The 26,925-nt window shown below is 39.9% G+C and overlaps 1 protein-coding gene and 3 non-coding genes across 4 annotated transcripts; 3 read left to right on the forward strand and 1 right to left on the reverse strand.

The window, feature by feature from the left end:
* Positions 1–867: 867 nt before the first annotated feature.
* Positions 868–974, forward strand: LOC147945162 (small nucleolar RNA R71). The gene has a single exon (XR_015597894.1). It is a non-coding gene; the product is annotated as a small nucleolar RNA R71 (small nucleolar RNA).
* Positions 975–4,038: 3,064 nt separating this feature from the next.
* On the forward strand, positions 4,039–26,087 carry LOC109132411 (adenine DNA glycosylase-like). Its single transcript, XM_087511353.1, has 7 exons — positions 4,039–4,485; positions 23,192–23,264; positions 23,311–23,411; positions 25,110–25,142; positions 25,223–25,320; positions 25,407–25,936; positions 26,047–26,087. Exons 1-7 carry the CDS (start codon positions 4,039–4,041, stop codon positions 26,085–26,087), a joined length of 1,323 nt encoding a protein of 440 aa, XP_087367479.1.
* On the reverse strand, positions 7,206–7,312 carry LOC147945163 (small nucleolar RNA R71). Its single transcript, XR_015597823.1, has one exon. It is a non-coding gene; the product is annotated as a small nucleolar RNA R71 (small nucleolar RNA).
* Positions 18,564–18,670, forward strand: LOC147945164 (small nucleolar RNA R71). The gene has a single exon (XR_015597858.1). It is a non-coding gene; the product is annotated as a small nucleolar RNA R71 (small nucleolar RNA).
* Positions 26,088–26,925: the final 838 nt, after the last annotated feature.

Below are 26,925 nucleotides of genomic sequence, written 5' to 3' on the forward strand. Positions count from 1 at the left end.
ATATAAGCCTTGTTCTTTATCAGCATTTACTATTTAAACCGGCTTGGAAATGACCAAGGTGGCTGATAGGGAGGAGGAATGAACCGAACTGGATTGTCAGGATCTTGAGCAATGACTCGATCAAGCACTCGACCATGTGCTCGACCATGTGTATGGTTGAGCGGAGTCTCAAGCTCAGTTTTCTTCTCATTCTGCACTTCTGGTTGGAGAAAATCCTCCCCATCTTGGTTGTCACTGTCCACGGTGAGCTTTGTAGCTAGTTATTTGAGAGATATAGATTGGGCAGTGGCAAACTCTTTGAGATTGTTAATTGCAGTCCCAAATAGTCCAGAAGAAGGAGATTCTCTCTTGCTCTCTAGGTGAAGCATTCTGCATGTTAAAGCTTCAATCTTGATATTAAGGGCACCATATGTGCAGTCTATCTTGTTATTCACCTTTGTGAGCTTTTTACTTGTTTCCATAGCTTCTATAGCTTGACCTTGTAGGATTTGCTGAAGCATACTCTTCATCTCCTGATCTTGAGCAGGAGCCTGCTTGGGTTGTTGTGGAGGATAGTTTGGGACCATAAACTGCTCATCTTCACAAACAACATGTACTTTCTTCCTCTGGGTTAGAAGGAGTTTATCCAACTTTTCATTTAAGGCTTTTAGTTCCTTTCTATGCCCTTCGTCAGAATCAACACCTCCCCTTAAGCTGGGATCATATTCCTCACTGTAATTTCCATTGCATTGAACAAGATTCTCTATTAATTCCCAACCTTCAGCGACATCTCTATTCATGAAACTTCCATTGGAGGCTGTGTCTAGAAGTATTCTGATACTGGGAATAACACCTCTATACAAAGTACTCAACAAAGATGCATTGTTGAATCCATGATGTGGGCATTGTCTTTGGTAGCCTTTGAAGCGCTCCCATGCTTCAGTGAAAGACTCACCATTCTGTTGGAGAAATCTTAAAATTTTGTTCCTCAAACGTGCAGTCCTTGAAACTAGAGAAGAACTTTGCAAGGAAGACCTTCTTACAATCAATCCAAGAGGTGATTTTACCAGAAGGTAAAGTCTTCTCCCACTGATGGGCTTTATCTCATAGATAAAATGGAAACAATCTCAGCTTCAAGGCATCCTCACTAACTCCATTTATATTGGTGAAACTACAGAGCCTGTCAAATTCATCAAGATGTGCAAGGGGGTCTTCAGTAGGCAGTCCATGAAATTTGTTGCTTTGAACCATTGAGATTAGACTACTCTTGATTGTGAAGGTTGTGTTGTGGACAGTAGGAGGCACTATCCCATACCTATGAGTATGAGTTGTGGGAGCATCACTATCACCAATCTTCCTTCGCCTTTGAGGTTCAGTTTGATCCTGTGGGTTTTCCATTCCCACTTCTTCTTGTTCTACTCGGATACCATCCTTTGATGTCTTTGTTCTCTTGGCAAACAGTTGGTGTATACAAGTACCCGATCAAGAATCTGAAAGGTCACACGAGCAGGTGCTCTAGTAGACAGGTTCAGGTTGGGGTTCGGGTGGGGGATCGGGTAGAGGTTCAGGTGGATGATCGGGTAAGGGGTCGCGTAGGTTCACCTGAGATCCAAAACAGACAAGCAAACAGTCAGTACCGAGAATATAATAAAAAGAACTTGATATAGCAAGTGCTGAAATCCTAAATGTAACAAGAAACAACCAAATAGCAACGGTGCCAAATTGATAACAGGATTTTCACCCAGAGTATCAATTCCCTATGCAGTTGTAGTACAAAGGGTTATCAATCCAAATGGTTGTTATGCTAGCAGATAGGATGCAATCAGAAACAAGCAAGTCAAAAATAAAGAACAACTCAAAGTACCACACGATGTAGGTGATCGAGTACCTGATCGGCTTGGTGGTCGGGTTGATATTAAAACAGTAAACAATCAAGATCCGAAAGCTCCTAAGGATGGGGTAATCGGTTCATAAGTATTCCTAATCAACCTAGAATTTTTTACAGGCCTAAAAAAATCTATTCCCTAGACAATGAATCCCTAAACCTTGCTAAAACACTCTCGTGATAGAAACAATCAACCTTATTCACTTCCTTACCAAACTCTCTTTGGAGAAACATGACTAAGCAGACATAAAAATCCGATTCATTATTGTTAATAAACTCCTTACACATCTAATCTCTTAGGCTAAGTGAGTAAATCTCTAGCATTAGCTAATTTATGCATTTCATCGAACACCTCTTGGGCGGAAATGCCTAGAATCTAATCTCAACCTCTCGGTCTGAACTAGCACTAGGAACACTAACCCATAAGGGAATTTTCATAAAAACAATCAAGCTAAAACATCCTAACCGATTAAGAATACATAGTAGCCTATCCCATCCCTAGAAACTTTGATTCACTACTCAGATCTCATGGCAAAGAACATAAACCCATAAATAAATAAACTTTGCATAATCATAAAGATGAGAAAGAGATAAATGTTTTATTAAAAAGAAGCAATAGAAAAATGTAAACAGAATTCAAGTTGAAAGAAGAACAAAAACATGAAAAGAAATGCTAAGAAAAGTGTAGAAACGGCTCTCGCCTTTTCTATGTCGAAAATAAGGTTAAGAGGGGGTATTTATAAGGAAACAGGTTGACCTAGCCACGTCAGCAGGTATACGACCATTCTTCACGAGGTGGAACTCGAGCTCCACTTCGGGTGCATGATCGGATAGGTGATCGGGTGGTTCCATTCTTCGATCTGGATGTATATACGCTCATTAAAACAGGAATAACTCTTGAATCGCACATCCGATTGGCTTCAAATAACCACCTTTGGAAAGAGAACTCGATTTCCTATAACTTTGATGAAGAATTCAGAAGCTGAATCCCAACGTAAAATCTTCATTCGAGTCGGTATTTGAAGGTCTCGTCATGAACTCGACCATGTGCTATGTGGCAATTATCGGGTGGTATGGTTGGGTGCCTCTTTTTTCCTTCTTGATGATTCTGTGTAAACCCTATAAATGTAACCAGTTCCTTCCTTGTGATAGCTGCAGCTTCCTAACCCTTCTTTTTGCTCTTTTTAGGCTCTAAAGTACATGTTTTCATCCAAAATGCACAAATGCAAGAATGCAGCACCCTAAATGGCCTAAATACGAAATCCTACAGTTAATGACCTAAACAAGCTAAGGTTAGGGTAAATATAATGTAAAATATGGACAAAAAAAGATGCTTAAAACATGTAAATTAGAGAGTTATCAGGCGTGAAGAGGAACAGCTCAATGAGTGGGTTGAGCCTCGCAAAACACTATTGGCGATGCAAACAAACATTCAAGCTATGATCACCAATTCGATCCATGAATTGGCAGAGACTTTGTTGAACAATCAATTCCCTCCATAGGATCTGGAATATGAAAGTTCAGAGGATGCTCAGGAGAACCCATTTGCTCGAGAGCGTCTTCCACGTCCTCAAAAAAAAGGAATCTCGTGATGGAGAGTGTGAAGACCTGCGTTGGGAGTCGGGTTTCAAGCTCGAGATACCAGAGTTTCATGGCAGCATACAGGGTGATGAGCTGTTGGATTGGCTCGTTTCGGTGGATGAGTCAATGAAACTCAAGCAGGTCCTCGAGTCAAGGAAGGTAGTGTTGGTGGTAACAAAATTTTGTGGGCGCGCAGCATCATGGTGGATGCAACTGAAGGCGACACGATCACGAACTGGGAATTAGAAGATTCTGACGTGGAACAAGTTGCAGAAACACCTGCGTCACTCGCTTCTCCCTCGAAATTATGATCGTACTATGTACACAAGGCTTCAAAACTTTCGTCAGGGGTCAAGATCAGTGGATGAGTATGCAGATGAGATTTACCTTTTGATTATGCAGAATGAAATATTTGATAGTGGGATTCAGTTGGTATCACGTTTTATTGGTGGATTTCGTCCACAACTACATAATGCTTTGGTTCAATTCGACCTTACAACCATTACAGAGGCACATCGTTGAGCTGCTGCTTTTGACAAATCATCCTCTTCCTTCTAGTGCGGTGACTGTAGACGGAGTTAAAACAAATTTCTATGCCCAGAGACAACAATGACGTGACTGCAAGTTTGACGGGAGAAATATGTGTAATGACGGAGAATCCACCTGTTCGACGTTCTACACGTCCAAATGCTTTATGGTGCTTTTCTTGTGGTGAGCCGGGTAATCGTATGACAGAATACCCACAGAAAACTTGTCACGGCTTGTTGACAGATGCTGTCGCATGGGATGATGATGGTGTGGAGCAAGAAACACATGAGGAAGATATCCCAGAGGATTGTAATGAGGGCAACAAGGGAACTATGCTTCTTGCTCGGGTTTGTTTGGCTCCAATGGTGAGTGAGGAACCGTGGTTGCGTACTAATATTTTTCAATCGACTTGTATGATCAAAGGCAAGATCTGTCATTATGTTATCGATTCGGGTAGTTGTTGGAATGTTCTGTCTGATGAAGCTGTTCGTAAGCTAGGGTTGCAGAGAAAGGTCCACCTTACACCTTATAAGCTGACTTGGTTAAAGAAAGGGACATATGTTTGGATTGCGCAACGGACGTTGGTCTCGTTCTCTACTGGCTTTTATTACAAGAATAAACATTTTAGTGATATTGTGCCTATGGACGTATGATGTTCATATATTTTACCCTGTTTTCCCTTAATATATTCACATCTTTTGCATCTTTTGCTATCCATTTTGACCATTATTGCATAGCTTTAGGACTGTTCTTGCATTAGAGTTTAGTTGCATTGCATTTGCATCTTTTCATGCAAAAACAGATGATTTTGGAGCTTAAGGAGCATGAAAGCAATGCTGAGGAGAAGTGAAGCAATAATGAGGAGAAAGCAAGAGAGCTAAGGCTGAAGAACCAAGGTCCGGAGTCCAACTCGACTGCCCACTCAACCAGAGACTCGACCGTGTGCTGAGAGGGACTCAACCGAGTGGGAGGAGCACAAGAGGAGCCAACTCGACCGGTCACTCGACCGAGCATCAAGTCGAGTTGGTCGAGCCGCCTGGCTATTTTGTCTTTTAGCGTTTTTAGGGCTTCCACTACATTTTTCTATATAAGGGCTTGTACCTGCGGCCACCAAAAGAGTCCAGTTTTTTAGAGAGTCAAAAACCTAGTTTTTACCTTTTTTAGAATTATTCCTTTTGCACTTTTATTTTCTTAGATCTTGTACTTCTTTTAAAAGGAGAAAAAGACTAAATTGTTCAATATTGTTGGTTTCATAACTTTCTTAATATTGAGAATTTGAGTTTGGTTCTTTCTTCAATATTGTAGATCTTTGATTTATCTTTCTAATGATGCAAGTTTCAGTATTTTCTGGGTTTATGATTTTGATGTTCATCATGTATGCTTGTGAGTAGTTGCTTAGGATCTTAAGGATGGGTTAGGCTGGGTTGTGTTTGAGGTTTGTTTGATTTGATCAAGCTTGATTGTTGTAGATCTCTTCTAGGCTATATGTTCTTAATGCTGATCCTATATCTGAGAGGGTAGGATCTGATTTCAAGCCTCTTAGCATCACACCAATGTCTAAGGAGCATAGATAAGGCTAGATCTAGAGACTATCATTAGGCTTGCTAAAAGATTAGAAGTCTTGTTTGATTTTTTGACATATTGCTTAATGCCTGCTTGTGTAGATTCTTTACTTTGTGAGAACAAGTCTAGAGATGCATGAGTTTGATTGTTTCTTGCCATGAGAGTGGATTAAACATGTCTTAGAAATATATGTCTAGAGATTAGCTCAAGTTGTTTGAGATTGTTGACCAAGTTAGATGACCTCAATCATAGTCTAGCCCATGAATCCCTCCTCAAGACCTTCATTGATTATTGATTTCTTAGCTTAAATCCTGTTGTTTGATCGTTGTTTGATTCGTTTTGGTATTGCTCTGTTTTTCATGTGTTGCTCTGTTTTGCGTATTTGTCCAGCTCGACCCTGCACTCGATCAGCACTCGATCGAGTGCTTGCTCGAGTTCCAACCCAGAACTTGTGTTTATGATTTGTGTTTGTCCTGTTTCACCCTAGTTGCATTTCTGTTGCATTCATTAGTATCCTTTTCATTACTTACCTTGCATTAGTTCAATAATGGCATTTCCATAGTTTCTATTTCTGTTTGTCATAATCACTCTGTTCCATTTGCATTTAGCTCCTAGTTCTTGTAGTTTTACTTTCTGCACTTTCTATTTCATCATAGGATTGTTAGTGACAAACAACCTTTACATCTGGCTTGACTTAGACTCATATGCACATCTTGATTGTTCACAAACACTCAGATTGGATTGACACCTCTTATACTACAATTGCATAAGGGGAATTGAAACACCCTGACATCCATTCATTCATAAGTCATCATTCCATACATCATTCACCACCACACCACAAAAATAGTCAGTTTCAATTTGGCGCCGTTGCCCATTTGAGTTTGTTGTGTGACATTTAGGATCATTATTAGTCTAAGATTAAGTTCGTTTAAACACTTGTTAAGTTACTGAACTCGAATCTTCCTTTGCTTAGCTATCTTGAGTTTCAGGTACCCACTCGACCACCCACTCGACCACCACTCGACCGAGCCGTGATCGAGCACTTGATCGAGTCAGAAGCCAGATCCAAATAGCCATTACTTCCCAATCGACTCGACCACCCACTCGAGCCTGCGCTCGACCGTGTACCTGTTCAAGTCTGTAGTCGAGTTTGTTGATGCACACAAGGTCAAAAGGCAAAGACAGTCTTCAAAGGCCTATTGACAACATCCACAGGCTACAAAAGGGTTTGAGACATAAGCAAAGAAGAGTAGTTCAACAACAAGAAGAACAAGTAGTCATGGAGCAGCAAGATCACCATGATCATAGACCTAGACACATTGGTGCACCTAACACACACAACCAAAGAGCTGGTATTATGCCTCCTGCTGTGGCCAATAATAATTATAAAATAAAGAGTGGATTAATCTCCATGATACAAGCCAACAAATTTCATGGGTTGCCAATGGAGGATCCTCTAGATCACATTGATGAGTTTGACAGAATATGTGGACTCACAAAAATCAATGGAGTAAGTGAAGATGACTTCAAGTTAAGGCTATTCCCATTTTCCCTTGGAGACAAAGCTCATCTATGGGAGAAGACTCTTCCTACTAGAGCTATAACCACATCGGATGCATGCAAGAAAGCTTTTCTGGCCAAGTTCTTCTCCAATGCAAGGACTGCTAGGTTGAGGAATGAAATTTCTGGGTTTGCTCAAAGGAATAATGAGAGCTTTTGTGAAGCTTGGGAGAGGTTTAAAGGATTCCAAACTCAGTGTCCTCACCATGGCTTCAGCAATGAGTCCCTTCTAAGCACCTTGTATAGAGGAGTAATTCCCAAGATCAGGATGCTTCTTGATACAGCCTCTAATGGAAACTTCCTCAACAAGAATGTGGAAGAAGGATGGGAATTGGTTGAGAACCTTGCTCAGTCAGATGGTAATTATAATGAAGATTATGATAGAACCATGAGGATCCCCTCCACTGATCAGGAGGACAAATACAAGCAGGATTTAAAGATGGTCAATGAGAAGCTTGACAAGATTCTCCTAAGCTAGTCAAAAACCATTCACTTCATTGGTGAAGAAGAAGCTCCAGTCCAGGAAGGAGATAGGGAGTTTGCTGAGTTGTGTTATATGCAGAACCAAGGAGGAGGATACAAAGGCTACAACCAAGGTGGAGGATTCAAGCAGAACAACCTCTCTTATAGGAGCACCAATGTAGCCAACCCTCAAGACCAAGTCTATCCACCTCCTCAGCCTCAACAACAGCACAACTATGCACCCAAGCAGCAACAACAGGTGTTCCAGCCCCAATTGTGTCCCCCACCAGGGTTTCAGACTAACCAAGGCCAGGAACAAGACCTAAGAGCAATGATACAACAGCTGTTGATTGGGCAAACCAATGGGAAAATTGAGGAAGCCAAACAGTTTGCTGAGCTGAATCAAAGGTTAACATCACAATATAATGATCTCAATATGAAGTTTGAAGGTCTTAACTCAAGAGTGAAGTATATGGAGAGCAATATAGCATCTACTTCAGCTCCAAAACCCACCCAACTCCCTGGAAAAGCAGTTCAAAACCCAAGGGAGTTTACTGCCAAAGCCATTCATATCTTTGAAGAGGAAGTCACTGAGGACAGTGAAGTTCAAGTTGGGGAGGATTGGTCATTTCTTGAAGCTCAGAGTGAAGTTTGTGCAAAGCAGACTGACTCCGGTATTGCACTCGACCAGGTGCTCGAGCATGCACTCGACCGAGTGAGTGTTCGAGTGGCCGATCGAGCTGAAGAGTTAGAAGCTTTCAAACCTGCTAAGTACATCCCTCCTGCTTACAAACCGCCTCTACCATTCCCAGGACGTTTCAAGGCACATAAGCTTAAGGAATTAAGGGAAATCATTGAGAAAAAACAAATGTTGGCTTTGCAACAAAAGGAAGAGAAGGCTTTGAAGGAAGAGGTTGTGATTGAGAAACAAGAAGAAATGATGGCCATACAAGAGATCATCATTGCTTACCAAGAAGAAGAGAGAGGACCTGCCTTGGAATAGTATGATCCATATCCTCTCTATAAGGATTTCTTGCTTGATTTATCAAAGAAGAAGGCTCAAGCTCAAGATGAGAAGGATCTTGAAGAACTTGGAGGAGTAATCATCCCAATTAAGCTTAAGGATCCAGGTCCATTCTATCTGCCTTGCACACTTAGCTATCTTCACTACAACCAGTGCTTATGTGACTTGGGAGCATCTATCAGTGTGATGCCCTATTCTATAGCACAAAAGCTTGGGCACACTGACTTCAAGTCCACCAACCTTCATATATGCCTAGCTGATGGTTCAAACAGAGATGTGGTTGGCAAATTGGAGAATATTCCAGTCAAGATAGGAAGAGCAAGGGTTCATACAGATTTTGTGGTATTGGAGATGGACAAGGAACCTGAAGAAATATGGTTTGTGTGTTAAGGGTGAGGTTATCAAGGATCAGACTCACAGTGATTAAGAAGTGCCAGGGAGGATTTCGTCACCTCCTTGGTATCTAAACAAAGCCTAAGAAGGCAGCCAAAGTCAAGCTTAGTGACTCTAAACAAGCTCACTAGGGAGGAAGTCCCTAAGGTATCCTTTGTAAATATGCTTTATTTTCTTAGTAGTTTTGATGTGTTTTGTTTTATGTTTGTGTTGGGCAGGCCTTTCAATGAAAGTGTAGATGGGTATGGAGATATTTGGACTTGGGGAAGGAGATTCGCAAGCCCACTCGACCAGCCCACGAGAGGTACTCGACCGAGTTGGCAAAGAACTAAGGCCCACTCGATTCTCATGTCTCTAGAATGATCGAGTGGAGGGAAGAACAAGAAGAAAATTTTGAAATTTCAAACTTTGGTCAAGGAGCTCGACCACGTGCTGGTCGAGTGTGGGGTCGAGTGGCAGCAAAAAGCAGGTCAAAGATTCTCATTTCAAATTTGAATGGTATAGACGTTCCACCCTTGTCTCCTTGCCCCCTTAGCTTCTTTAAATAAAGCCTTACACGATCCTATGTCTCTCACACTCTCTCACTTGCTCAAAACAACTAAAATCAAGTTTTAAAATCTCTCTCAAAGTTCATCTTTTGCTCAAGCTTAGCTCTTTTAAGTTTTTGGGTCACTAACCTATTAAACTTAAGCTTTGAGTCTATTCCCTTCAGTTCTATTCGAAAATATCTTCAAAGATTACAAGGAAGTCTCAACAAGCGGCTGCAAGCTCCATGGAACGTTTTGATGATCGCCTACAATCAAGAGGAGAAGCTGGAAGAACCACTCGACGCCCCACTCGAGCATGCACTCGATCGACTGGTGGTCCGAGTGGTCGATCGAGCCAGATGCCGCGTTCAAGAAATCAGTCAGTTGAGGAAGATCCTGAGAGAACTGAAAGTGAAGAAGAAAGGGAGCTACCTCTTAGTGATTTCATGAGGAGAAACAAGGCCAAAGGGAAGAGGCCAGCAGTTGAGATTGAACAAGAGGAGGTTGAGAGTGAGAGTGAAGAAGAAGGTGAAGAAGAAGAGGGAGAGGATGATGGAGAAGCAGAATCTTGTGGATTGACAAAGAGGCAATTTTATGAAGCCTTCATGAGAATGGAGTTCCTGGGAACTAGGTATCAACACAAGGAGACCATGGAGAAGCTAGCCATTGATAAAGATGTGGAGTACCTTTTTGAAAAGAGCAACTTAACAAGGTTCATGGGGCTTTGCATGGAGGGGTATAAAGACGAAAGTTGTGAGTTTCTAGCCACAGTCAAGCTGCACACATATGCAAGGAAGGATGATGAGTTTGGAGCTGGTCATATTGCTTTCACAATCAAGGGGAAGAACTATGAGCTTTCTTTGAAGAAGATAGCAAATGTGTTTGGTTTTGAAGTTGGTAGTAATAGGAGCTTGATGATACCAATAGAGGAGCTCTATGCCATTTGGGAAACCATTGGAGACAACATCACCTATTCATCCTCCAAGACCAAGAGTTCAAAGATAAGAAGCCCAGTCCTAAGGTACTTCCACAAGGCCTTAGCAAATACATTCTTTGCTAGGAAGGAGACTGGAAATCTCAATGAGGGTGAAACTGACTATTTTTGTGGTGTGGTGAATGATGAATAGAATGATGACTTATGAATGAATGGATGTCAGGGTGTTTCAATTCCCCTTATGCAATTGTAGTATAAGAGATGTCAATCCAATCTGAGTGTTTGTGAACAATTAAGATGTGCATATGAGTCTAAGTCAAGCCAGATGTAAAGGTTGTTTGTCACTAACAATCCTATTATGAAATGGAAAGTGCAGAAAGTAAAACTACAAGAATTAGGAGCTAAATGCAAATGGAACATAGTGATTATAATAGCAAGAACAGAAATAGAAACTATGTTGATGAAGAACTAATGCAAGATAAGTAATGAACAGAAAGCTAAATGAATGCAACAGAAATAAAACAGGAATTAAACAGGACAATCACAAATCATAAACACAAGTTCTGGGGACGAACTCGAGCAAGCACTCGACCGAGTGTAGGTCGAGTACAGGGTCGAGCTAGACTAAACGTGAAAACAGAGCAACACAATAAAAACAGAGCAATGCAAAAACGAATCAAACAACAAGCAAGCAATGATATTTAGACTAAGATATTAATAAACAAAGAAGGCCTTGAGGAGGGATTCATGGGCTGAACTAATCATCGTGGTTATCTAACTTGGTCAACAAATCTCAAGCAAACTTTGAGCTAATCTCTAGACATACTATTCTAAGACATGTTTAATCCACTCTCATGGCAAGAAACAATCAAACCTATGCATTTCTAGACTTGTTCTCACAAAGTAAAGAATCTACACAAGCACGCATTAAGCAATACATCTCAAACCAAACAAGACCTCTAGTCTCTTAGCAAGCCTAATGGTAAGCTCTAGATCTAGCCTTATCTATGCTCCTTAAACATTGGTGTGATGCTAAGATGCTTGAAATCAAACCCTACCTTCTCAGATATAGGATCAGCATTAAGAACATCTAGCCTAGAATAGATCTACAACAATCAAGCTTGACCAAATCAAATAAACCACAAGATCAACCCAACCTAACCCATCCTCAAGGTCCTAAGCAAACTACTCACAAGAACACATGGTGAAATAAGTCAAAAACCCAGAAAATATTGAAACTTGCATTATTAGAAAGATGAAACAGAGATCTACAATATTGATGAAGAAATGAAACTCGAAATCTTAATATCTTGAAAGTTATGTAACCAACAAAATACAAGAATCTAGTCTTTCTTTCTTAAACAAGTACAAAATCTAAAAATAAAAGAAAGTGCAAAAGGAATAAATCTAAAAAAGGTAAAAACTAGGTTTTAGACTCTCTAAAAAGCTGCACTCCTGGTGGCTGCAGGTACAAGGGCCTTATATAGGAGATGAGGTGGAAGCCCTAAAAATACAAAAAGTCAAAGCAGTCAACGGCTCGGTCAACTCGACCAGTGCTCGGTCGAGTGGCTGGTCGAGCTGGCTTCTCTCGTGCATTCTCCACTCGGTCGAGTCCTTCTCAGCACACAGTCGAGTGTCTGGTCTAGAGTGTGCGGTCGAGTTGGACTCTGGACCTTGATTCTTCAGCCTTAACTCTCTTGTTTTCTCCTCATGATTGCGTCACTTCTCCTCAGCATTGCTTTCATGCTCCTTAAGCTCCAAAATCACCTGTTTATGCATGAAAAGATGCAAATGCAATGCAACTATACTCTAATGCATGATTAGTCCTAAAGCTACACAATAATGGCCTAAATGGATAGCAAAAGATGCAAAAGTTGTGAATAAACTAAGGGAAAACAAGGTAAAATATATGAACATCAACACCCCCAAACTTAGTCTTTGCTTGCCCTCAAGCAAATAATCAAGACAAAAGAAGGTAGGTGAGGTTGAAAGTGGGATCTCAGCTCCTAAAGCTTGCAAATAGACTATCTAGAATCAATGTCCAAGTTACTAGTACTATGATGCAAGTTGAATGAGCTATACTTAAAGACTTTAGACAACCATATCACAACCTTTATTGATTTGAGCCTTAGACATCCACATGCATTCAAATCAACCATTTCCTTTAACATTCATTAATCAAGAACATGAATCAATTCTATGCAATGCTTAAACTCATTTGGCTTGAAAATAAAGGCTTTGAGACAATGATGGTCTCTTTTTAGAGTAGGGCTTATCAATACCAAGGTTCTCTCATGAAAATGGATTGAGCTTTAGAAGAATGCTAAAGGTAAGAACACCTAGACACATACAAGAATAAAACCTTGTCTACCCAAAGGCTCCCAAAGTGTTTTATCCTAGCAATCTAAACCCAAATGATCCTAGTTCTACCCTTTAACTTCTTCTTTTCTCTTTCACCCTTTTCTCTTTTGGTTTTCAAGTCTTAGGAGATGTTTCTTATTTGATGTTTCTAGTGGGATGGGGGATTCTTACTTATTTGCTATGGTTCTCTTTTCTTCTTATTCTTAAGACATATAAGCACTTTGCTAGACTTTCCTTTTCTTTCTTTTCTTTTCTTTAATTAGAACCATTCTCAACATTTTTTACTTCCCATCCTTTCACTAGACTTTTACTTAAACACATTCTCCTCTTAAAGACTCTACCCTCTTTTCTTTCTCTTTTTCCTCTTTTCTTTTCATAACAGCCAAGTCCCAAACCCAACAAGTGAACCACCTAGTCCTATCTAGTTTGAAAAATGCAAACTAGAACTACACAAGGCTTTACTCTTGTCAGTTCAAACCTAACACTTTCTACCAAGCTCAATCCCAAAAATAGGCCTCACACACACAAGAATAAACATGGCTTGAAAGAAGGTTTGGTTTAGGGGTAGGGGAACTGATTCTTAATGAGGAAATCAGCTACTTGGATCAACAAGAGTGGTAAAAAGGAAGAAGATGATCCAAATATGTATATGGTATCCATGAGTTTAAAGCAATGCACACATTGATAATTGAAAGTCAATATTAGGTTCTTATAAATAGGAAATGGTTTCAAATCTCAACATGCTTCAATTTAGACCAAATGCAATGTAGGAATTCAAGGCTTGGTTCAACCTTATGCTTCTAACCACTCAACTAGCATTAAAGTACTATTAACTTGGGCATTGATTCTAGTCTAGTGAATAAACAAGCTAACAAGGGAATACTCATCATAGATCCCTAATGCAAATACTATACAATCCTACATGAAACATGCTAAACAAGATCCTAATATGCAATGCAAACTACATGGACACTCTTTTGTTATAAAGAATTTTGCAAAAATTTTCAAATTTTTAGGGATTTTCTATGCCTTAGATGCTATGCAAGTATTAACATGACTCGGTCGAGTACGTGCTCGAGTGGGGGGTCGAGCTGGACCACGAGTGTCAAAATTCTGACCTTGCTGCTGGTAGAACTGCTGGTAGAGTGCTGGATCCATGAAGTACTGGGGTGGGATGGGAGGGTAACCTGGATATCCTGGATAAGCAGCTGGAGGTGGGAAGCCATATGAGGATCTGGGCTGGAACTCGGCCGAGTGCATCTGGTGTGCTCGGTCGAGTGGGTGCTCGAGTGACCCGGTCGAGTACCTTGAAAATTGTTGTTCTCGGGTACTTGAGCTCCTCTTCCTCTGATTTGGCTCATACATTGAAGCCCTAGCTGGTTCCACAGGGTTCGCAACTCTAGAAAGTGCTCTAGTTGAGCTACTCCTCCTCATAGGGCTTGGTGGTGTAGGTGAAGAATTCCCACTCTTCAACTCAGCTATCTCCTTCTTTAAGCCCTTGATAGACTTAGCCATGTTGGTCACCTTCTTCAGCTTATCAAACCTCTTCCCATGCCATTTGTTCCATTTTTGCAAAAGAGTTAATCTCTTGGTAGTCTCCCTCACTCCTCTACTATCTCTTGGGTTGAGCTCATAATCCTCAAAGTAAAATTGCTCCTCCCCATCAGCCATTTGTGCATTCCCAGCTTCCTCAACTCTAGGTTGAACTACTCCATCAAACCAGTGCTCCTCAGATGGCCAAAAGTCAATGTTGGCTCCTGAATGGTGGTGAGCTCTTGGTTAGGCAAAATCAGTTGCTTTTTCCCAAGTGTTGGAAGCTCAAAGTTGAAAATGTGATTCCCTTGATGCATCTCCTTGGCTAGGATGAGAGTAGAGGTGAGGTAGCTAGAATCAATCCATCTTGGTGAAACCCTTTCTCCTCTAAGTGGAACCTTAGCAGCTTGTAGGATTGAAGTGATGATGCCTCCAATGGTTAGTGCTCCTCTTGATCATTTGTTCTCCAACTTGCCTACCCAACTTCTCAAGTAAATCATGTGGTCAATGAGCACCATTGCTAGGTCAGTCTCCACAGTGCTCCCAAGAATGATGGTACCATTTCTTGCTTGAAAAATGATTCCATTGAGTGTCAAGTCAATCATCTTTAGCTCCCCCTCATTGATATTCCCAGTTTCCTTCCTAGCAAAGAAGGTGTTGGCAAGAGCTTTGTGGAAGTACCTTAGGACTGGGCTCCTTATCCTTGAACTCTTGGAATTGGAGGATGAGTAGAATTTGTTGTCCCCAATTGTTTCCCACACAGTATAGAGCTCTTCTCTTGGAATCATCAAACTCCTATTGCTCCCAACCTCAAATCCAAACACATTTGCTATCTTCTTCATTGAAAGATCATACCTCTTCCCCTTGATTGTGAAAGCAATATGACCAGCTCCAAACTCATCATCCTTCCTTGCATATGTGTGCAGCTTGACTATGGCTAGAAACTCACAACTTTCTTCTTTATACCCCTCCATGCAAAGCCCCATGAACTTGGTTAGGCTGCTCTTCTCAAAAAGGTACTCCACATCTTTATCAATGGCTAGCTTCTCCATGGTCTCCTTGTGTGGATACCTAGTCCCCAGGAACTCCATTCTCATGAAGGCTTCATAAAGTTGCCTCTTTGTCAGTCCACAAGATTCTGCTTCTCCATCATCCTCTCCCTCTTCTTCTTCACCTTCTTCTTCACTCTCACTCTCAACCTCCTCTTGTTCAATCTCAACTGATGGCCTCTTCCCTTTGGCCTTGTTTCTCCTCATGAAATCACTAAGAGTTGGCTCCCTTTCTTCTTCACTTTCAGTTCTCTCAGGATCTTCCTCAACTGACTGATTTCTTGAACGCGACAGCTGGCTCGATCGACCACTCGGACCACCACTCGGTCGAGCGCTTGATCGAGTGGTCCGTTGAGCGGTCTTTGCAGCCTCTCCTCTTGATTCAAGAGCATCATCACGACGTTCCATGGAGCTCGCAGCGGTTTGTTGAGACTTCCTGGTAATCCTTGAAGACATTTTCAAAAAAAAGAACTGAAAGGAATAGACTCAAAGCTCAAAGTTAATAGGTTAGTGCCCCAAAAACTTGAAAGAACTAAGCTTGAGCAAAGGATGAACTTTGAGAGAGATTCTAAAACTTGAATTTAGTTGTTTTGAGCAAATGAGAGAGTGTGAGAGGTATAATCTCGTGCAAGCTCTATATAAAGAAGCTAAGGGGACAAGGAGACAAGGGTGGAGCGTCCATACCATTCAAATTCGAATTGGGAATCTTTGACTTGCTTTTCGCTGCCACTCGACCCCACACTCGACCAACACGTGCTCGAGCTCCCTTGACCAAAGTTTGAAAATTCAAAATTTTCTTCTTGTTCTTCCCTCCACTCGATCGTTCTAGAGAATTGATGATCAAATGGGCTTTAGTTAACTTCCAACTCGGTCGAGTACCTCTCGTGGGCTGGTCGAGTGGGCTTGCGAACCTCCTTCTCCAAGTCCTAATCTCTCCTTACCCAACTACATTTTCACTAAAAGGCCTGTCCACAACAAACATAAAAGAAAACACATCAAAACTACAAGGAAAATAAACTTTATTTATAAAGGATACCTTAGGGACTTCCTCCCTAGTGAGCTTGTTTAAAGTCACTAAGCTTGACTTTGGTGTCCTTTTTAGACTTGGTTTAGATACCAAGGAGGTGATGAAATCCTCCCTAGAACCTCTTGATCACTGTGAAGTTGATCCTTGATCACCTCACCCTTAACACACAAACCATATTTCTTCTGGATTTTGAGCCTTGGTCTTGCTTTCCTTAAAGACCTCTTGTTCAGCTTAACTTGGAGATCCTCAACCATACTAGTCAACTCTTGAATTGACCTCTTAAGCTTTTCAACAGAATCATCTTGAAAGGAGAGCTTAGCCTTTGGAGTTGCTTCACCACTTAAGCCTTCTTGACCTCCTTTGTCCTTGATAGTAAAAGGTTGATCATTGATGGAGGGCAGATTGGTTGGGTTATAGATGTCAAATTTCATGGTTATATCTTCAGCAATGTTCAAGGTCACAAGACCCTCTTTGACATCAATGACTGCTCCAACAGTGGCTAAGAATGGTCTTCCAAGAATGATTGGATCTTCAGGTTCCTTGTCCATCTCCAACACCACAAAATCAGTGTGAACCCTTGCCTTCCCTATCTTGACTGGGACATTCTCCAACCTTCCAACTACCTCCTTGCTTGACCCATCAGCTAGGCATATATGAAGGTTGGTGGATTTGAAATCAGTTCTCCCAAGCTTTTGTGCTATGGAGTATGGCATCACACTGGTTGAGGCTCCCAAATCACAAAGGCATTAGTGAAGGTAACTGATTGTGCAAGGTAGATAGAATGGTCCTGGATCCTCAAGCTTGATTGGAATGATAACTCCTCCAAGGTCCTCAAGATCCTTCTCATCTTGAGCTTCAGCCCTCTTCTTTGACAAATCAAGCAAAAAATCTTTGTAGAGAGGATATGGATCATACTGTTCCAAGGCAGGTCCTCTCTCTTCTTCTTGGTAAGCAATGGTGATCTCTTGTATGGCCAACACTTCCTCAACCACAGCTTCTTCCTTTAAAACCCTCTCTTCTTCTTGTTGCTTAGCCATCATCTCCTTTCTCTCAATGATTTCCCTAAGCTCCTTAATCTTTTGTGCTTTGAAACGTCCTGGGAATGGAAGAGGTGGCTTGTAAGCAGGAGGAATGTACTTAGCAGGCTTGACAGCTTCTGAGTCTGCAACTCGATCGACCACTCGAGCATGCACTCGGTCGAGTGGCTGTTCGAGTACCTGGTCGAGTGCAATAGCGGACTCCAGTTGCTTTGCACTAACGTCACTTGGGGCTTCAGTAACTAATGAATTCCCCCAAACTTGGACTTCACTGTCCTCAGTGACTTCCTCTTCAAAGAGATGAATGGCTTTGGCAGTAAACTCCCTTGGGTTTTGAACTGCTTTTCCAGGGAGTTGGGTGGGTTTTGGAGCTGAAGTGGATGCTACATTGCTCTCCATATACTTCACTCTTGAGTTAAGTCCCTCAAACTTCATATTCAGATCATTATATTGTGATGTTAACCGTTGATTCAGCTCAGCAAACTGTTTGGCTTCCTCAATTTTCCCATTTGTTTGCCCAATCAACAGTTGTTGTATCATTGCTCTTAGGTCTTGTTCCTGGCCTTGGTTAGTCTGAAACCATGGTGGGGGACAAAATTGGGGCTGGAACACATGTTGCTGCTGCTTGGGTGCATAGTTGTGTTGTTGAGGCTGAGGAGGTGGATAGACTTGGTCTTGAGGGTTGGCTACATTGGTGCTCCTATAAGAGAGGTTGTTCTGCTTGAATCCTCCACCTTGGTCGTAGCCTTTGTATCCTCCTCCTTGGTTATGCATATAACACAACTCAGCAAACTCCCTATCTCCTTCCTGGACTGGAGCTTCTTCTTCACCAATGAAGTGAATGGTTTTTGACTGGCTTAGGAGAATCTTGTCAAGCTTCTCATTGACCATCTTTAAATCCTGCTTGTATTTGTCCTCCTGATCAGTGGAGGGGATCCTCATGGTTCTATCATAATCTTCATTATAATTACCATCTGACTGAGCAAGGTTCTCAACCAATTCCCATCCTTCTTCCACATTCTTGTTGAGGAAGTTTCCATTAGAGGTTGTATCAAGAAGCATCCTGATCTTGGGAATTACTCCTCTATACAAGATGCTAAGGAGTGACTCATTGCTGAAGCCATCGTGAGGACACTGAGTCTGGAATCCTTTAAACCTCTCCCAAGCTTCACAAAAGCTCTCATTATTCCTTTGAGCAAACCCAGAAATTTCATTCCTCAACCTAGCAGTCCTTGCATTGGAGAAGAACTTGGCTAGAAAAGCTTTCTTGCATGCATCCCATGTGGTTATAGATCCAGTAGGAAGAGTCTTCTCCTATAGATGAGCTTTGTCTCCAAGAGAAAATGGGAATAGCCTTAACTTGAAGCCATCTTCACTTACTCCATTGATTTTTGTGAGTCCACATATTCTGTCAAACTCATCAAGGTGATTTAGAGGATCCTCCATTGGCAACCCATGAAATTTGTTGGCTTGTATCATGGAGATTAATCCACTCTTGATTTCATAATTATTATTGGCTACAGCAGGAGGCACAATACCAGCTCTTTGGCCAGCTGATGAGTTCTTGTTTGATGGGATAGTTTCAACCTAGAGTTGATGAAGCTGGAGATGTGCAAATGGCTGATGGGGAGGAGCAATTTTACTTTGAAGATTATGAGCCCAACCTAAGGGATAGTAGAGGAGTGAGAGAGACTAGCAAGAGGTTGACTCTCCTACAAAAGTGGAGCAAGTGGCATGGGAAGAGGTTTGATAAGCTTAAGAAGAAGGTGACCAATATGGCTAAGTCCATCAAGGGCCTAAAAAAGGAGATTGCTGAGCTGAAGAGTGCAAACTCATCTCCAAGCCATTCAAGCTCTTTGAGGAGGAGTAGCTCAACTAGAGCACTCTCAAGAGTTGCAAACCCTGTGGAACCAGCTAGAGCTTCAATGTACGAGCCAAATCAGAGGAAGAGGAGTTCAAGTAGCCGAGAACAACAATTTTCGAGGCACTCGACTGGGTCACTCGAGCACCCACTCGACCGAGCACCCCAGATGCACTCGACCGAGTTCCAGTCCAAATCACCTTATGGCTTCCCACCTCTAGCTGCTTATCCAGGATATCCAGGTTACCCTCCCATCCCACCCCAGTACTTCATGGATCCAGCACTCTACCAGCAGTTCTACCAGCAGCAAGGTCAGAATTTTGAGACTCGCGGTCCAGCTCGACCCCCCCCCACTCGAGCACGTACTCGACCGAGTCCCGGTCGATTCCCATCGTCGAGATGCCCCAATCTCCACCTCCAAGTCATCAACAAGACCTCAATTACACCTTTGACAGCATGCAAGAGGATGTGGACAGTTTCTTCTCCAATCCTTAAGGTACCATCACCTTCCCTTGTAAATACAATAGCATTTGATGTTGTGTTTTGTTTTCTTATTTCAAATTTTTAGCATCATCATGTTAATACTTGCATAGCATCTAAGGCATAGAAAAACCCAAAAAATTTGAAAATTTTTGCAAAATTCTTTATAAAAAAAGAGTGTTCATGTAGTTTGCATTGCATAATAGCATCTTGTTTAGCATGTTTCATGTAGGATTGTATAATATTTGCATTAGGGATCTATGATGAGTTTTGCCTTGTTAGCTTGTTTAATTCACTAGACTAGGATCAATGTCCAAGTTAATAGTACTTTGATGCTAGTTGAGTGGTTAAAAGCATAAGATTGAACCAAGCCATGAATTCCTGCATTGCATTTGGTATAAATTGAAGCATGTTGTGATTTGATGCCATTTCCTACTTATAAGAACTTAATATTGACTGTTAAATATCAATGTGTGCATTGCTTTAAACTCATGGATACCATATACATATTTTGATCATCTTTCTCCTTTTTACCACTCTTGTTAATCCAAGTAGCTGATTGAATCATTAAAATCAGTTTCCAATACCCTTAACTAACCCTTCTTTCAAGCCATGTTTATTCTTAAGTGTGTGAGGCCTTTTTGGGATTGAGCTTGGTAGAAAGTGTTAGGTTTGAACTGACAAGAATAATGCCTTGTGTAGTTCTAGTTTGCATTTTCCAAACTAGCTAGGACTAGGTGATTTCATTGTTGGGTTTGGGATTTGGTTGTTTGAAAAAGAAAGAAAAGAAAAGAGGAGAAGAGAAAGAAAAGGTTAGAGTCTTTAGGAGGGGAATGTTTTTAAGTAAAATCAAAGTCTAGTGAAAGAATGGGAAGTATGATATTGTTTAAAGATGGTTTCAGTCAAAGAAAATAAAGAAAGAAAAAGAAGAGTTTAGCAAAATGCTTTTATGCCTTAAGGATAAGAAGAAAAGAAAACCATAGCAAATAAGTAAGAATCTCCCATTCCACTAGAAAGATCAAATAAGAAACCTCTCCTAAGACTTCAAAATCAAAAGAGAAAAGGGTGAAAGAGAAGAGAAGAAGTTAAAGGGTAGCACTAGGATCAATTGGGTTTAGATTGATAGGATAAACACTTTGGGTGCCTTTGGGTAGACAAGGTTTTGTTCTTGTATGTGTCTAAGTGTTCTTACCTTTAGCATCATTGTCTCTAAACCTTTTACTGCCAAGCCAAATGAGTTTAAGCATTGCATATAATTGATTCATGTTCTTTATTAATGAATGTTAAAGGAAATGGTTGATTTGAATGCATGTGGACATCCAAGGCTCAAATCAGTAAAGGATGTGATATGCTTGTCTAAAATCTTTAAGTACAGCTCATTCAACTTGCATCATAGTACTAGTAACTTGGACATTGATTCTAGATGGTCTATTTGCAAGCTTTAGGAGCTGAGATCCCACTTTCAAACCTCACCTACCTTCTTATGTCTTGTTCATTTGCTTGAGGGCAAGCAAAGACTAACTTTGGGGGTGTTGATGTTCATATATTTTACCCTGTTTTCCCTTAATATATTCACATCTTTTGCTATCTATTTTGACAATTATTGCATAGCTTTAGGACTGTTCTTGCATTAGAGTTTAGTTGCATTGCATTTGCATCTTTTCATGCATAAACAGGTGATTCTGGAGCTTAAGGAGCATGGAAGCAATGCTGAGGAGAAGTGAAGCAATCATGAGGAGAAAGCAAGAGAGCTAAGGCTGAAGAACCAAGGTCCGGAGTCCAACTCGACTGCCCACTCGACCAGACACTCGACCGTGTGCTGAGAGGGACTCGACCGAGTGGGAGGAGCACAAGAGGAGCCAACTCGACCGGTCACTCGACCGAGCATCAGGTCGAGTTGGTCGAGCCGCCTGGCTATTTTGTCTTCTAGCATTTTTAGGGCTTCCACTACATTTTTCTATATAAGAGCATGTATCTGCAGCCACCAAAAGAGTCCATCTTTTTAGAGAGTCAAAAACCTAGTTTTTATCTTTTTTAGAATTATTCCTTTTGCACTTTTATTTTCTTAGATCTTGTACTTCTTTTAAAGGGAGAAAAAGACTAAATTCTTCAATATTGTTGGTTTCATAACTTTCTTAATATTGAGAATTTGAGTTTGGTTCTTTCTTCAATATTGTAGATCTTTGATTTATCTTTCTAATGATGCAAGTTTCAGTATTTTCTGGGTTTATGATTTTGATGTTCATCATGTATGGTTGTGAGTAGTTGCTTAGGATCTTGAGGATGGGTTAGGCTGGGTTGTGTTTGAGGTTTGTTTGATTTGGTCAAGCTTGATTGTTGTAGATCTCTTCTAGGCTAGATGTTCTTAATACTGATCCTATATCTGAGAGGGTAGGATCTGATTTCAAGCCTCTTAGCATCACACCAATGTCTAAGGAGCATAGATAAGGCTAGATCTAGAGACTATCATTAGGCTTGCTAAGAGATTAGAAGTCTTGTTTGATTTTTGACATATTGCTTAATGCCTGCTTGTGTAGATTCTTTACTTTGTGAGAACAAGTCTAGAGATGCATGAGTTTGATTGTTTCTTGCCATGAGAGTAGATTAAACATGTCTTAGAAATATATGTCTAGAGATTAGCTCAAGTTGTTTGAGATTTGTTGACCAAGTTAGATGACCTCAATCATAGTCCAGCCCATGAATCCCTCCTCAAGACCTTCCTTGTTTATTGATTTCTTAGCTTAAATCCTGTTGTTTGATTCGTTTTGGTATTGCTCTGTTTTTCTTGTGTTGCTCTGTTTTGCGTATTTTTCCAGCTCGACCCTGCACTCGATCAACACTCGATCGAGTGCTTGCTCGAGTTCCAACCCAGAACTTGTGTTTATGATTTGTGTTTGTCCTGTTTCACCCTAGTTGCATTTCTGTTGCATTCATTTAGTATCCTGTTCATTACTTACCTTGCATTAGTTCAATACTTGCATTTCCATAGTTTCTATTTCTGTTTGTCATAATCACTCTGTTCCATTTGCATTTCGCTCCTAGTTCTTGTAGTTTTACTTTCTGCACTTTCCATTTCATCATAGCATTGTTAGTGACAAACAACCTTTAGATCTGGCTTGACTTAGACTAATATGCACATCTTGATTGTTCACAAACACTCAGATTGGATTGACACCTCTTATACTACAATTGCATAAGGGGAATTGAAACACCCTGACATCCATTCATTCATAAGTCATCATTCCATACATCATTCACCACCACACCACAAAAATAGTCAGTTTCAATTTATTTCAAATTTTTAACGTAGGACATCCGTTGTTGGGTCGTCTTTGGCAGTATGATCGTGACATCTCTCATAGTGGCAAAACAAACATTTATAGTTTTGTTTTTGATAATCGCAGGATTATGTTGCTTCCAAGTCCGGACGTGTCAACACTGGCACTTCTTTCCGAGAAGACCGATCCAAAGCAGGAAGTTGTCACCCCATGAATTGATAATGTGTTGTTTTGTTCTTCTGCAGTGTTTGAGGAAGAATTTAAACATGTTGGCTTTGCGGTGGTGTTACTAGCAGCTAATTCCGTCTCAAAGGCTTCAGTGACTTCGCCAACGGCAGTTCCATGGGTAAAGAGTTTATTGGCTGAGTTTACTGATATATTTTCATCTGATTTACCAAATGGGTTACCTTCCCTTCGTGATATTCAACATCAGATTGATTTTGTTCCGGGAACCGTCCTTTCTAATCGCCCACACTAGCGAATGAGTCCCAAGGTACATGAAGAATTTAGGCTCCAATTGGTGAAGGCTTCTAACACTTTAAAAGCATTTAAAAGTTGTAAAAACATTTTATTTGCTAATCAGGCATTTATGACTTTATTATTTTTTTAAGTTTTAATAGCTACTTTAGTTTTTTCCTTCTTTTTTAAAAGCACCAACGCTATAAAATCAGCTAATTTTAAAAGCATTCTTTTTTTCTCCCTATTATATTTAAAAGCTCTCCAAAAAAATATATATATATATTACATATTTTATTTTTACAAATTAATTATTCTTATTTTCTTCTCTTTCTTTTAAGATCCATATCAATATTTTTATTTTTATTTTTCCATCATCATCATTAATAATGATGTAAAAGAGTTTATAAAATTCATCATTAATAAGAGAATAACATTCAACACAATACATTGGCTAGTGTTTAATGGATTTTTGACTGGTCATATTACTACTCAATATAAAAAACATTCAAAACAATTAAAAATCAATCACCAAAAACAAAAGAAAATAAAATTTTCAATCAAAATCACATATTTTATTGACATACATTTAAAAAAATTTAATTTAACATTAATAAAATTTATTTCTGTTATTAAATTGTTATGAATTATATTCTGCTATAATTTCTGTTTATTATTAATAAAAAATTAAAAATAACAGCTACAACTTTAGAAGTTGTTGATAAACAATCAGATTTTAACAGTAAAAGTTTTTACAGTCAAAGCATTTACAGCCAAATTCTCTACGATTAAAATTTTAAAGTCAAAATCTCTATAGCCACAAGTAACAGCCGTTACCAATTGTTGATAAACAATCAGATTTTAACAGTAAAAGTTTTTACAGTCAAAGCATTTACAGCCAAATTCTCTACAGCTAAAATTTTAAAGTCAAAATCTCTATAGCCACAAGTAACAGCCATTACCAATCTCTATAGTTATCAAGCAATCACAAGTCAAGCCAATTCAAATAGATTGTTTTTCTAACAATCCTAGAATGGTCAAAATGCAAAATGGAAATGAGTCACAGAACTAGAAACGAGAATGCAAGACAAGTAGCGAAAATGAATAAAAATAGAAACGAGTCTAAACAAGAATCAAATTGCAAGATCAGAAACGGTTCCAAGAATGTAATAAAAATCAGAAAAAAAGAAGTCCTAAGGATAGGATAATTGATGTCGGTGGAGTATCTTAGTCTATAGCGTGTTTCACATGCCACAAGTAAACCGTCCCTAAACAATGAACATCACTTCTAAGCTAATCCAATCTCTTGTTCATCATGCTTTGTGTTTCTGGGTTTAAACATCACTCATGTTAGTTTTATCATTTTCTGGGTTTGTGTTCTTGTTCATCATGTTTTGTGTTTCTGAGTAGTGGATTAGGATTTTAGAGATGGATTATGTTAGTTTAGGGTTATGGCTGTTTAGATTGATCAAGATTGATTGTTTAAATATCTCTTCCAAATTTGCTGTTCTCTATGATGTTCTTGTTCTGAGAAATTAAGATAAGATTTTAAGCTTCCTTGCATCATACCAATGTTTAGGTTGTCTAGGGAGCAATTGCCTCTATTGCTTTCAATAGCTTAGTCAGTTTTATTTTTTTCAGTCATATATGTAAGACATTAAGTAACTATCTTTACATCTTTTGGCACTTATTCTGTTCCAGGCGGTACCTGTTGTTGATGGAAACTTGATAAGAGTGCTTGCTAGACTAAAGGCCATCTCAGCTAATCCAAAAGACCGGCTTACAGCCAGGAATTTTTGGTGAAAAAACTTTTGCATTTTCTCGGATGTCTTACTATTGAGACAATAATAAAATAGAGGATAAATAAATAATTTCTCTTTGTCAGGAAACTAGCTGCCCAGCTAGTGGATCCTTCACGTCCTGGAGATTTCAACCAATCTCTGATGGAGCTTTGTGCTACTCTATGTACTGTTTCAAAGCCAAGTTGCTCTTCTTGTCCTGTTTCCAGCCAATGCCGTGCATATTCACTTTCCCTGGAGAATAGAATCATTTCCATGACAAATTATCCTACAAAAGTGGTCAAGGCCAAGCCAAGGTGCGACTTTTGTTCCGTATGTGTTTTGGAAATACTGAACCTGGAGAGAAACCAATCAGGAGGTAGATTTGTTCTTGTAAAGAGACCTGAAGAGGGTCTGCTTGCTGGTCTTTGGGAGTTCCCATCTGTTATATTGGATAAGGAAGCTGGTTTGGCAACAAGGAGGGACGCGATCAACCTCTACCTTAAGGACGCATTTCAAGTAGAACCCAAGAAAACATGCACTACAGTTTCGGGAAAAGAACTTGGAGAATTCGTCCACATTTTTACACGCATACGTCGAAAAGTGTATGTGGAGCTATTAGTTGTACAACTGACAGGTTTGACCGCTATCTATTTCTTTCTTTCTCGGTCTCCCTTTTACATGGACATGGACATAACTATAGTCAGAAATATTAACTAGAAATTACTCTCTTCTCTGTGTCATAAGGTGGAACAGATAATGCATCTGTTGGAGATTACTATGCCTAGCCTAAGAGATTAGTTGTCTAGGGTGGTTTTTGACATATAATGATCTGAATCTGTATTGCCTGTTTAGTTTGGTTTCACAAATGAGAGTTGGGTTAGGATGTTACTAAACTTGATTGCTATTGTCATGAGAATGGATTAGTAAGTTTATGAGATCATTGTCTAGAGATAGCTCATTGTTTGAGGTTTGTTGATCAGTTTAAGAAGCCATAACTTTAGATTAGCCCATGAATCCATCTCTGAGAGCCTACCTTGTTTATTGATTATCTGTTAATTTCATCTTGCTTATTTACTTTCTGATCTGCTAAAGTTTTTTGATTTGTTTCTGTTCTTTATTCTGAGTACTCGACCCACAGTCCGTACTGTCTGGTCGAGCACATAGTCGAGCACATCTAGCTTGGTTTTGTTTATGCTCTGTTTCATTCTTGTTTAGTTTAATTTGCATTTGCTCTATCATTGCACTGTTCTTGCCTTGTTTTATTTCATTTACCATTAGCATTAGTACTGTTTAAGTTATTAGTTTATTACATTTATCATTCTGTCATTAGGTTGTTAGTTAAACCATCATTCATACTTGGCTTAACTTGAATATATGTCTGCATCTTGAGTTCTTGCATAATCACCCTTTATGGATTGACATCCTTTATGCTACAACATCATAAGGGTTGCATTCCATCCTGATCACATATTTACACTCACAATAATGCATGTTTCATCTAGGTTCTCAACTACAAAACAAAAATCAATTAACAACTTATACGTCATATAATAAAATTTTACATTCTCCATACTCCATTGCTAAACTTTCGCAGGCAATAACGCATGTCAACAAGCAAGTGGT

The sequence above is a fragment of the Camelina sativa genome, chromosome 4 (genome assembly GCF_030686135.1).
Source record: "Camelina sativa cultivar CO46 ecotype springtype chromosome 4, ASM3068613v1".
Taxonomy (NCBI): domain Eukaryota; kingdom Viridiplantae; phylum Streptophyta; class Magnoliopsida; order Brassicales; family Brassicaceae; genus Camelina; species Camelina sativa.